The sequence below is a fragment of the Scyliorhinus torazame genome, chromosome 20, assembly GCF_047496885.1.
Source record: "Scyliorhinus torazame isolate Kashiwa2021f chromosome 20, sScyTor2.1, whole genome shotgun sequence".
Taxonomy (NCBI): Eukaryota; Metazoa; Chordata; class Chondrichthyes; order Carcharhiniformes; family Scyliorhinidae; genus Scyliorhinus; species Scyliorhinus torazame.
The window spans coordinates 17,160,653-17,174,493 of record NC_092726.1 but is presented as its reverse complement, the minus strand read 5'-3'; the positions used below and the strand labels follow the sequence as shown (position 1 = coordinate 17,174,493).

General features: G+C 47.7%; 1 protein-coding gene across 1 annotated transcript in view; it reads right to left on the bottom strand.

Moving 5' to 3' along the window:
• LOC140396918 (pleckstrin homology domain-containing family A member 2-like) overlaps window positions 1–13,841 on the bottom strand; it is a 152,380-nt gene that overhangs the window by 105,155 nt on the left and 33,384 nt on the right. The window contains exon 2 of the mRNA XM_072485847.1: window positions 6,469–6,632. Coding sequence (XP_072341948.1) covers window positions 6,469–6,621 — 153 coding nt within the window. The 5' untranslated portion in view covers window positions 6,622–6,632. The remainder of the gene's footprint in view (window positions 1–6,468; window positions 6,633–13,841) is intronic.

Below are 13,841 nucleotides of genomic sequence, written 5' to 3'. Positions count from 1 at the left end.
TGGTGCGAGTTAAAATGGGAGATGGGCCAGCAGAGCAAGATAAAAGTCCAGTCTCGAGGTAGCAAAGACATGGATGGTTTCAGTGGTAGATGAGCTGAGAAAGGGGTAGAGTCGGGTGGTGTTATGGAGATGAAAATAGGCTGTCTTGGTGATAGAGTGGATTTGGTATTGGAAGTTCATCTCTGAGTCAAATATGGCACCCAGATTGCAAACAATCCTCACTCAGTTGCCAGATTGAGCTTGATAATGCTCTGTGAAATCTCAAAGGTGCTATATAAGAACATAAGAACTAGGAGCAGGAGTAGGCCATCTGGCCCCTCAAGCCTGCTCCACCATTCAATGAGATCATGGCTGATCTTTTGTGGACTCAGCTCCACTTTCCAGCCCAAACACCATAACCCTTAATCCCTTTATTCTTCAAAAAACTATCTATCTTTATCTTAAAAACATTTAATGAAGGAGCCTCTACTGCTTCACTGGGCAAGGAATGCCATAGATTCACAACCCTTTGGGTGAAGAAGTTCCTCCTAAACTCAGTCCTAAATCTACTCAACCTCTCCTCGTAATCCAACCCCTTCAGCTCTGGGATTAACCCAGTGAATCTCCTCTGCACACCCTCCAGTGCCAGTACGTCTTTTCTCAAGTAAGGAGACCAAAACTGAACACAATACTCCAGGTGTGGCCTCACTAACACCTTATACATTTGCAGCATAACCTCCCTAGTCTTAAACTCCATCCCTCTCGCAATGAAGGACAAAATTCCATTTGCCTTCTTAATCACCTGTTGCACCTGTAAACCAACTTTTTGCGACTCATGCACTAGCACACCCAGGTCTCTCTGCACAGCAGCATGTTTTAATATTTTATCATTTAAATAATAATCTCTTTTGCTGTTATTCCTACCAAAATGGATAATCTCACATTTGTCAACATTGTATTCCATCTGCCAGACCCTAGCCCATTCACTTAGCCTATCCAAATCCCTCTGCAGACTTCCAGTATCCTCTGCACATTTTGCTTTACCACTTATCTTAGTGTCGTCTGCAAACTTGGACACATTGCCCTTGGTCCCCAACTCCAAATCATCGATGTAAATTGCGAACAGTTGTGGGCCCAACACTGATCCCTGAGGGACACCACTAGCTACTGATTGCTAGCCAGAGAAACACCCATTAATCCCCACTCTTTGCTTTCTATTAATTAACCAATCCTCTATCCATGCTCCTACTTTCCCCTTAATGCCATGCATCTTTATCTTATGCAACAACCTTTTGTGTGGCACCTTGTCAAAGGCTTTCTGGAAATCCAGATACACCACATCCATTGGCTCCCCGTTAACTACCGCACTGTTAATGTCCTCAAAAAATTCCACTAAATTAGTTAGGCACGACCTACCCTTTATGAACCCATGTTGCGTCTGCCCAATGGGACAATTTCCATCCAGATGCCTCGCTATTTCTTCCTTGATGATAGATTCCAGCATCTTCCCTACTACCGAAGTTAAGCTCACTGGTCTATAATTACCCGCTTTCTGCCTACCTCCTTTTTTAAACAGTGGTGTCACATTTGCTCATTTCCTATCTGCCGGGACCACCCCAGAGTCTAGTGAATTTTGGTAAATTATCACTAGTGCATTTGCAATTTCCCTAGCCATCTCTTTTAGCACTCTGGGATGCATTCCATCAGGGCCAGGAGACTTGTCTATCTTTAGCCCCATTAGCTTTCCCATCACTACCTCCTTAGTGATAACAAACCTCTCAAGGTCCTCGCCTGTCATAGCCTTATTTCCATCAGTCACTGGCATGTTATTTGTGTCTTCCACTGTGAAGACTGACCCAAAAAACCTGTTCAGTTCCTCAGCCATTTCCTCATCACCCATTATTAAATCTCCCTTCTCATCCTCTAAAGGACCAATATTTACCTTAGCCACTCTTTTTTGTTTTATATAAATGCAAGCAATTTTACTGGGCCAGTCATTTGCACAATAGTGCCAGAAATCGAAAGGCAGATTGTCACTGTGTGGCCACATCATAACCTCTAACATCATTTGCTGGGCTTTGAAGAAATAATGGCGGGATTCTCCAGTCTCCGAAATCGCATTCGGCGATCGGCCTGAGAATCCCCATTTGCGATGAAATCGTGAGCGGCGCCGCTTCCACGATGCTTCGCCACCTTCAAAGCATCGTATCGACAGCCACGGGACGTTCACTGAGGCCCTCCCCCCGATGCTCCGCCCCCAACCGGCCGAGTTCCCAATGGCAGTAGGGCGAGAGTCAATCCGCGGGCAGGGGGGATTTTGGCAGGGGCTGGGGCCACTGTTGGGGCGTGATCCGGGGGTCGCGAGCCTGGCCAAAGGGGGGGCACTATTTGGCAGGCTGGGTCCGCGCACAGTGCTGCAGGCCGCAGCCGTGCGCATGCGCAGCCACAGACCCGGCAATTCTCCGGCCACATCGGCAGCTCGAGCCGGGTGCTGTATGCTGCCTGCCTGCTAGCCCCCCACCAAACGGAGGATCAGTGGGCATTTTGCGCTGGTTTTTTGGTCGTAAAATGCCACCGTTCCCACGCACCGGTATCAGGACATTGCCTGAAAATCGGAGAATAAAGCCCAATGAATCTACAATTGGTTTGGTAATTGGAAACAAGGTTGTTATTCCTTTGACCCTAACAGCATCCAGATAAGGTGATGTTATATATCTTATTAATGAACTGCATTTTATTTGTGAGTTGAATCACTTTTTTTGTGGCACATCAAGACATCATGGGCGAAATTCTCTGGCGCAAATCAGTCAGGCATCGCGCCGCCCCAAAGGTGCGGAATGCTCCGCATCTTTGGGCGCCGAGACCCAACCTTAAGGGGCTAGGCCCGTGCCGGACGAATTTCCGCCCCGCCAGCTGGCGGAAAAGGCCTTTGGTGTCCCGCCAGCTGGCGTGGAAATGACATCTCCGGGTGGCGCATGCGCGGGAGCGTCAGCGGCCGCTGACGGCATTCCCGCGCATGCGCAGTGGATGGAGTCTCTTCCGCCTCCGCCATGGTGGAGACCGTGGCGAAGGCGGAAGGGAAAGAGTGCCCCCACGGCACAGGCCCGCTCGCGGATCGGTGGGCCCTGATCGCGGGCCAGGCCACCGTGGGGGCACCCCCCCAGGACCCCGGAGCCCGCCCGCGCCGCCTTGTCCCGCCGGTAAGGTAGGTGGTTTAATCTACGCCGGCGGGACAGGCATTTTAGTGCGGGGGGGGGGGGGGGGGGGGCGCCAACAGGCGGGGCGTGATTCCCGCCCCCGCCGAATATCCGGTGGTGGTGAATTCGGCAACCAGCGGGGGCAGGATTCACGCCAGCCCCCGGCGATTCTCCAACCCGGCGGGGGGTCGGAGAATCTCGCCCCATGTATTGTTGGGAATAACTGCTGGGTTTGCAGCAGCCATGTGGGATAATGCATTTCAGATGCTGTAAAATCAAGCGTTCATAATTTCTGGAGCAAATTAATTTGGTATGAGAGGGAAATGAAGACCGAATGTCAATCCGTGCTATTGTCTGGCAATTTACTTTCTTACTTGGCACAACATATCAAAGTACCCGAATGATACTTGACTTCCCAAATGGTAATATGGAGAAAGAAAAAAAACTATTGGCAGATTTTATGAAGTGAAAATCGTCACTGGCTTTGAAAAACCCTTCAAGGAGACTTACTTGTCACCTCCCAACCTTTAACCTCTCGGTCGCTCTTACGGCTATATTTAATAATTTTGCCTCAATTGAATACTTTCATACTGTAGGTTGAAGACCCCAACTGTTGGTAATACGGTCAGTAAGGAAGTGAGATTGGGTTTAGCAGACAATCAAGATAAATTCAGTGCAATATTATTATTCCTGGAGCAGCGAAAATTGGCCAAGACAGGATTAGCCAGGCAAAATTATATTATCATAGAATTTTGGTGCTGAAGGAGGCCATTCGTCCCATCGAGTCTGCACCTGCGCTTGAATGAGCACCCTACCCAAGCCCACACCTCAACCCTATCCCTGTAACCCAGTAACCCCACTTAACCTTTTTAGGCACTAAGGGCAATATAGCATGGCCAATCCACCTAACCTGCACATCTTTGGACTGTGGGAGGAAACCGGAGCACCCGGAGGAAACCCACGCAGACACGGGGAGAACGTGCAGACTCCGCACAGACAGTGACCCAAGCTAGGAATCGAACCTGGGACCCTGGAGCTGTGAAGCAACTGCGCTAACCACTATGCTACCGTGCTGCCCCAAATATTAGGGACAGGTTTGATGAAGTCTCAGTCATCTCAGCAAAATCATTTGGGAACACCACTGAACCTCAGCTGCAGAGACTTTATAATCTTACAGCGCACGCATGATAAGATCCTTTGTTTACAAGAGGTAGAGTTATCCCAAACTAATGCAACTGCCTTACTCTCTCCACATAGTAATTTACTTCTATGATTTGTAATTTCCTTTCATAAAACGAGGCTCGCATTCCCTGGCACACAAGGTTAAGAGGTGATTTGACTGAGGGGATGTTAGGATGTTCAAAAGGAATTAATATGGTAGAGAGAAACCTTTTCTGCTGGTGACAGATTCTAAGAAGAGAGCTTAACCTTAATATCAGTCCACGCCATTCAGAAGAGAAATTAGGAAATAATCCTTCATGCAAAGTGGTACAAGTGTGAAAATCTCTCTCACAAAAGGCAGTTGGTGCAAGCTCAGTTAATAATTTTGAATCTGAGATCGATAGATTTTCACGAGCCACGTAAATTGAAGCCACAGTGGGTGAATAGAGTTAAGATACAGATCAGCCATGATAAGAACATAAGAGTGTAAGAAGTAAGACACACACGGGCAGACCGCATGGCCCATCGAATCTGCTCCGCCATTCAATACGCTCATGGCTGGTCTCAGGCTCCACCTCCATTTATCCACCTGCTCCCCATATTCATTCATTCCCTCAAAGATCAAAAATCTGTGTCCCAGCCTTACCCCGGGGCTGTTTAGCACAGGGCTAAATCGCTGGTTTTGAAAGCAGACCAAGGCAGGCCAGCAGCACGGTTCGATTCCAGTAACAGCCTCCCCGAACAGGCGCCGGAATGTGGCGACTAGGGGCTTTTCACAGTAACTTCATTTGAAGCCTACTTGTGACAATAAGTGATTTTCATTTTCAAAAGCGTCCAATGATGGAGCATCTACAACATTCCGGGGCAGAGAATTTCAAAGATTCACAAACCTTTTGAGTGAAATAATTTCTCATAACCTCAGTCCTGAATGATCAGCTCCTTATCCCAAGGTTGTGTTCCTGTGTTTTAGATTCCCCCACCAGCAGAAACAATGACTGGGATTTTCCAGCATGTGGCGAGCCATTCAAATGCCTGCTGACTTTGACGGGACCAGCATCCACCCACTCATGCCCCTTCAGAGCTCTGTACGATTCAATGAGATTGCCCCTCATTGTAATGAGAGAATATAAGCCCAATTTACTCAGCCCCTCATCAGAGGACAGATCCTTCATCCATGAACAAATCTAGTGAACCTTCACTATATCACCTCCAATGCAATTATATCCTTTCTTGAATATCTTTTTCAAATACATTTAGAGTACCCAATTCATTTTTTCCAATTAAGGGGCAATTTAGCGTGGCCAATCCACCTACCCTGTACATCTTTGGGTGGTGGGGGGGGGGGCGAAACCCACACAAACACGGGGAGAATGTGCAAACTCCACACGGACAGCGACCCAGGGCCTGGGTCGAACCTGGGACCTCGGCTCATGAGGCAGCAGTGCTAACCACTGCACCACCGTACTGCCCTGTCCTTTCTTGAATATAAACAGAAAATGCTTCAAAGACCCAGCAGGTCTGTCAGCATCTGTGGAGACAGAAACAGAGTTTGTATATGGACTCGAACATTAACTCTATTTTTCTCTCAACAGATGCTGGCAGGCCTGTCGAGTCTTTCCAGCATTTTCTGTTTCTTATTTCAGATTTCCAGCATTTGCCGTATTTTGTTTTTATTCTTCTTAATTGTGGAGACCAAAATCATACACGGTGCTCCAAATGTGGTCATACCAAAACCCTGTCGCAGCTGTAACTCAATCAATGGCAGACATGGCTTGGGAGTTGAATGGTCGGCTCGTGTCCCTATCATTGAAAGATGTCTTTGCCTCAAACATTTCCTCAAGCAGAACTCCATCAGCTTGTGCATAATGACTTTCCCGCTGATCATTCCCTTCAGTTTCTGAGTGAGAGTTTTAAATGAATATTATGAAGGATGCAGGTGCTTGGGGCTTTTGATGGCTGCCCTACCGTAAGGAACATTACTGGGCAATAGGCTGGAGGTGACAGTAACGTCAAGAATTCTCGTCGAGTATAAGCACTGCGCGCAAAATTGTGACACCTGGATTACCAAAAGTGACTGCAGCCCTGCCTATAATAAGTCACACCACAAACAACAATGCCACGGTAAACAAACCTGCGGGTTGTCCATGTACCAAAAGAGTGCATTGTCCAACGTGTCCAAAATAAAGTACCGTCTCAGGAATTTCCCGCTGCCTTCAACCTCCTCAATGTCCAGGAACCCACAAATGCGACTGTTTCGATCCACATACGGCATTTCTATTCTCATTAATCATCACACTGAGGAACAAAACAAATACCAGATGTTAACTGGCTATCACTAGCTTTCAAATGGATAAATTAAAATAATTATTAATACGAATAAAAATGGTTTTAAAATAAGAGATCTGACCATGTCACAAACAATAGTACATTATTAATGATTTTGATATGTCTCATAGGCAGAAATGTTCACATGAAGCGGAAGTAGTTGCAATTATTCAAAGCAATTGTCGTTCGCTTTGTTGTACTTGTACTGTTACAAGTAGCTGCACTGTAATCCATAGAATCCTTACAGTGCAGAAGGAGGTCATTCGGCTCATCAGTTCTGCACCGACCCTTTGAAAGAACACCGTACCTAGGTCCACTTCCCCGCCCTATTTGCGTAATCCCATAACCTCACCTAAACCTGCGCATCTTTGGATTGTGGGAGGAAACCAGAGCACCCGGAGGAAACCCACCCAGACACAGGGAGAACGTGCAGACTCTGCACAGACAGTCACCCAAGACCGGAATAGAACCGGGTCCCTGACGCTGTGGGATAGCAGTGCTAACCACTTGTGCCACCATGCTGTCTTTTCCATTTCCTCCCCCCTTTAACTCTTATGCAACCCGTATTGCCCATCATTCTTATTTCATTATATTTCCAGTTGTCATTACGCTTTGTTTTATTGGGCTGGATTTCACATGCCACCTGCAGCGAGGAAAGCGGGTGGATTGACCCATAAATTAGGGTGCCGGACATCATAAGCAGTGGATCAACCGTCAGCCCATCCCCACCATTATATTATAAGCAGCAAGGGAGGCATTGTTTGGGCCACCCAACAGTGGCATAATTGAGGCCCTTAAGTGGACAATTAATGCCTAATTAAGGACCTCATACCAATTTAATGCGTAGTGGGAGAGGCTGGTGTTCAACCGGTGTTTAACCCTACGGCCTCTTGATCTGTGCCGACATAGGCTCCTCTCCACATCTTATCCTGCCTATGTATATCCTCTCCCCATCTCTCCCTCCGGGGACTGCCCTGTCTAACTTGGACCCCACCCCACCTTCCTGGGTCCTATCAGTCTAGACTCAGTGAGATCCAGATGTACCTGAATATGCAAGCTGAATGGAGATGGACAGAAGACCCGTCCCATACAAATTAAAGGGTTATCACCCAAAAACAAAAAAGTGGGGTGAGCCGGTTATGCAGAGACAGGCTCACCCCCCCAAGCCCCGCATTTAAGGGGGTGCAGGGATCCTGCCCATTTTGTGAACAGTATTGCATTAGAACAGGAGTATGCCAGTGAGCGTCTCAAGCCTGCTGTGCCATTAATTAAGATTATGGATGATCTGTATCTCATCTGTTTCTATCACCCTTTCCGAATAAACATGTATCATTCCTGAACCACTGGGTCAAAGTCTCACCAGAATCTATCCCAAAGTGTTACAGGAACTATTCCAATATGGGCGGTGATGCCCTGTCTGAGAGGAATTGATTCTGTGAAGTGTTTTATGAGGATCTCCTCCTTATGTTTGACTTTAGATATGCAACTTTAGACACAGCCTTCATAACTCACAATGGAATAAGTTTTTACAGCCTAATCTTGGGAACTAATTTGAATGCTGATTAAGATATGTGCACATCTGAAGCGAGAAAGAATGAGAGATCCTTGATAAGTTAAAAAAACATACCCACTATTTAATTGAGGAATTTCATTTAAAACAAGTAATCTGAACCCACCCTGATTTTAACTGTGCAAGTGGATATAAAATCCCACCCAGTGAGTCAAACTCTCGTATCACAATCTGCATCCACCGTTGTCTGCAATGTTGCCAAGTTGATGTAGCATTCACAATTTTCTAGGTGACTGACCAACCACTTCTAGTCATCTTCTTGCACTGATGACAGTTTGGGTATCAAGTTCAGTTTAATGGAAGTCTGCTTCAGCATCGCAGCGCATGAATAGAAAGGGAGCAATAAAGAATTGTTTGAGAATATTGTGCCTGTTACATGTGTAAAATGATGGATGGTTGGGTGAAAGCTGTAAACTTCAATTAAAAAGCTTATAACTTAACCCTGGAAACAGATGTCATCGGTGTACAGTGTTTTTTTTACCTTCAGAGTACCCAATTCATTTTTTCCAATTAAGGGTCAATTTAGTGTGGCCAATCCACCTACCCTGCACATCTTTGGGTTGTGGGGGGTAACCCACGCAAACACGGGGAGAATGTGCTAACTCCACACGGACAGTGACCCAGAGCCAGGATCGAACCTGCAGGGCTAACCCACTGCGCCACCGTGCTGCCCTTCGTTGTACAGTGTTGACAATGCTCACTCACAAAGTCGCAGTCAAAATCAATGCAGCCGTCACTCCCTCCATCACATACGAGATGGATACGAGAGTTTGACTCACTGTGTGGGATTTTACATCCACTTGCACAGTTAAAATCAGGGTGGGTTTAGATTACTTGTTTTAAATGAAATTCCTCAATGAAATACTGGGTATGTTTTTTAACTTATCAAGGATCTGTCATCCTTTCTCGCTTCAGATGTCCCTCCACATTAACAAGACCGGTCTCCGGGCTACCAGGGAGGCAAAGGCCAAGACGTCAGCCTCTTTCGCCCCCTGAACTCCCGGCTCTTCCGACGCTCCAAAGATCGCTACCTCCGGACTCGGCACCACCCGTGTTTTGAGTACCGTGGACATTGCCTTAGCGAAACCCTGCCAAAACCCTCTAAGCTTCGGGCATGCCCAAAACATGTGGACATGATTTGCTGGGCTTCCCGCGCACCTCGCACATCTGTCCTCTGCCCCGAAATATTTACTCATCCTAGCCACTGTCATGTGTGCCCGGTGGACTACCTTAAATTGTATCAGGCTAAGCCTGCCACATGATGAGGAGACATTAACCCTGCTTAGGGTAGCCGCCCAAAGACCCGTCTCTATCTCTCCTCCTAGCTCGTCCTCCCACTTGCCCTTGAGCTCCTCCACTGGAGTTTCCTCCGCCTTCGAAAGCTCCTGGTAAATATCTGAAACCTTCCCCTCTCCTACCCAGGTACTGGAGACTACTCTATCCTGTATCCCCCTTGGCAGCAGCAGCGGAAAGGCCGGAACCTGCTTTCTCAGGAAGTCTTGTACCTGCAAATACGTAACCCGTTCCCTGCTGGCAATTCAAATTTATCCTCCAAGGCTTTCAAGCTGGGGAAGCTCCCATCTATAAATAGATCCCCCATCCTTCTAATTCCTGCCCTTTGCCATCTCCGGAACCCATCATCTAGCCGACCCAGTACAAACCGATGATTATTATAAATCGGGGTCCAAACCGATGCTCCCTCCACTCTCTTGTATCTCCTCCATTGCCCCCAGATTCTCAGAACCGCCACCACCACCGGACTTGTGGAGTATCGGGCTGGCGAGCACGGCAGAGGTGCCGTTATCAGTGCTCCCAAACTGGTGTCTTTGCATGACGCCACCTCCATCCGCTCCCAAACCGACCCCTCCCTCGCTACCCAGTTCCTAAGCATGGCTATATTAGCCGCCCAGTAGTAATTGCAGAAGTTCAGCAGCGCCAACCCACCCTCCCCCCGACTGCACTCCAGCAATACTTTCTTCACTCGTGGGGTTTTACCCGCCCACACATTTGTGTCGACCAGTAGAAATTGGCGCCTGGTTGTGGTCTCCTTGGGGAGGCCAACAGATGCCGGGAGCCGGTTAGATCCAGCGTCAGCACTAAGTGGGTTCTTAAGCCCACGGAACCATGCGAGACTGGGTCCCACGCATTGTGGGTGGGACCCAGATTGTGATATCTCGCGAGATCTGGTTAGATCCCGAGCTGTAACAGCTGTTGGGAAGCCCATGGGAGGCCTCTCCCAGCATTGACCGGCCGCATCCCGCTCCAATTCTGGCGACTGGTAGATCGCGCCCACGGAGTTTCACACCATTAGAACCCTTGGTGTGGATGATTTTTCTAATTGTGGTTTTGGTACTCAACCTGTATTTAAAACTAGCATTTTGAAATCCAAGCAGTTCACCATTCCCAACTCCTCCCATTGCAACAGTTGGTAAAATGCATCCATCAGAATAGAGCAAGGCAAGCAGGCCAGGAATATCCTCGTCTTTATTCTCATCCTAAATGAGTAGCTGAATAGGGACAGGTTATTATAGTTGACCTTGAAAGACTTTTTTGGCTTTTGTCACTGGGTGAGGTTGGAGAAGGAACGTAACCAGTGTTCCTGCTCTTGATGAACCTTTTGGAAGTGTAGCTGTGCGGTAAACAATCGGATCAAGCTTGTGTGTGGGCATGTATGTGAAGAGGAGCTGCTTGAATGAGGTACCTGTTGACTATGGGGCATCCAGCTTCAGGAGTCTGCCCCTTCCATAGAAGGAACAAAATTGACAAAAATTATGCAAAACAAAAGGAGACTATTCAGCTCACTGTACCTGCACCAGCTCTTTGAAAGACCTATCAAATCAATCCCACTTGCTTGCTCTTCCCCATGGCCTTGTAAATCATTTCCTTCTCAACTCAATGTAGAAATGTTGCCACTTTGACTATTGCATTGTTTAGCTTGCGAGGCAGCACCAATTGGATGCACTTTCTGTTTCCGCTGCATATTTGGGCCAGTGCAAAGGTTCTCACTGTTTAAACCACAGCAATCATGCTGATTTCATCCAGTCACTACAGAAAGTGCTTGCTGCACAACAAATGTTCCCCTAGTAACCATCATGCCACCAAAAAGCAGGACACTCAGACAATCGGATTTGAAAAGGCCCTACGTTCCCAGCCTAAGCAATGGCACACAACCAATTTCCATTGATCACTTTGCTTCCTTGTAATGAAGCTAGCCTAGATTGCCTGATTTTATTATTGTAACTCCGGCATTGACCTATTTATTTTAAATAATGAAATGATGCTGATGGGGAAATTTAGACCCGTTATCTTTTCTGCGGCTAAGGGTCACATCAAACTATTTCATATCGCTTTGTGGCGTGTCCTGTAAATTTCTATGACATGTTCTAAAACTTTGCTGGTACCATTTTTATTTTATTGTTTAGCACTACTTGTGTTCTGTTCTCTTCAGTCCATTGATATCCATAATATCCCACCAGTGTGTGTCCTTTAGTTGTTAATTGTAAGTTAGTTGTTGGTAATTATAAGTACGAAAGCATTTACAAAATAGCTTATTATTTCCTCAGAACATGTCAACAGTTTCATCAGCAGTGCATTATCTGTGTGTTGTACCATCAATTCACTGCAGGACGATGAGAACTAGTGAACAGAGGCTTTATTAACCGAGAACTTGCCTGCCTGTGACTTCAGTAACAATGAGTGCCGCCCAAAGGTGGCCAGGTCCATATACAGCCCCAGGCGGGGGGGGAGCCAGAAGTGTGGTGTCTGCGGTTCCGGCGCCTGAAGGCCGGCGTGCCATGGCCGGCGCGAGTTCACGCATGCGCACGGGTTTCCTTCTCCGCGCCGGCCCCATGGCAATATGGCGGAGCCCTACAGGGACCTGACGCGGAGGAACATAGGCCCCCTGCGGAGCTAGCCCGCCTGCCAATCGGTAGGCCCCGATCATGGGCCAAGCCACCGTGGTCCCTCCCCACCCCCCGGGACGGCCCCCGCAGACCGAACTCCGAGGTCCTGCCGGTTGGGACCATTCTAACCCACGACAGCGGGACTCGGCCGAACGCGGCAGGCATTTGGCCCGTCGAGGCCCGGAGAATCACCGGGGGACCGCGCCGGAGTATCGTCGGGGCGGCATGGTGCGATTGTCCCCCCCCCCCCCGATTCTCCGACCCAATCCCGGCCATAGCATTTTGTCATGATCCAGAAAATGTTCTTTTTTTTTTTTTCATTCACAACTGCCAATAGCTTCTGATTAAAAACTGCCGCTAGGAAAGAACTCATAGAATCCATGCAGTGCAGAAGGAGGCCGTTCAGCCTATCGAGTCTGCATGGACCCTCTGAAAGAGCACCCTATCTAGAATCAGGTCCCCGCCCTATCCCCGTAACCCAGGTCCCTGGTGCAATAAAGCAGCAGTGCTAACCAGAAGTCTTTGGTTGCAAGAAAAGGGCTGCTTCAAAGAAAGACAGCTAAATACATCACTTACGAAATTATGACAAAAATGCACAGAGATTACATGAGGAGTGACAAGGCAAAAACACATTAGCAGACGCTCAGCTTCCTCTTTCTTTGCCCCAGCTGCACAGCTATTAAAATGGGTGAATTGCATATCGTGTTTTCCAATTTCTCATGATCCGTTAAAATTCAACACAGCAAAACTGGTTAATACTGCTGCCTCACAGCCCCAGGGACCCAGATTCAATTCCAGCCTTTGGTGACTGTGTGTGGAGTTTGCACTTTCTCCCCGTGTCTGCGTGTGTTTCCTCCGGGTGCTCCAGTTTCCTCCCACAGTCCAAAGATATCAATGGTTCGGTGGATTGGCCACACTAGTGTCCCTTCGTGTCCAAAGATGTGCAGGTTAGGTCGGGTTATGGGGATGGAGCAGAGGAGTGGCCCTGGGTAGGGTTGGTGCTGACTCGATGGGCTGAATGGCCCCCTTCTGCACTGTAGGGATTCTATGATGGGTTGGCACCGGAAATTCTGTCCACTCCTCCCTCTCCATGACTCTCAAATGTTTTTGTTCGATTCAGAATTCAAAACCCTTACATTTGTGAGTAAAATTTGCTGATCCCAAGAGACAGTCAGGTGACATTGCAGAATACCTGTGTTCTCACACCTCAACGATGCTCCTTCACAGCAGAATTCCACGTGGGCTGTGGCCTATTCTCATCCCTACAAGCTTCAGTCCAGTTGTGCAAACTCATATTTATCAGGGTTACTGGCCACAGATCAGCTGTTTTTATTGAAAATGTGTCACTCTCATCCACAATGCTCTGTTCAATCTGTTTTATTGCTCAGCTGGCTAGGATCATTCCAGAGCTCACAAAACAGTTAAGTCAGTGAAAAAATGTTTAAAAACTTGCCGAGTGCTGCAACTTTCCCTGTCTTTCCTGACTGTCACGCGGACACTCGGAAAGAAGGCTACGTAATTTTAAAATCAGTGTATCATTGTGCCAGTGGTTAATCATAGTGGCAGTTGGAAAGTCAACCAACACGCCAGAAAACTGGAACGCTGGAACTTATAAGGTTTAGTGAGAATGGGCAGTGTGTGTTATGGGCTCCAACACAATCCTGAGGTCTTGATGAGTGAGGGTGACTGGGTCACAATGTTGCCAGT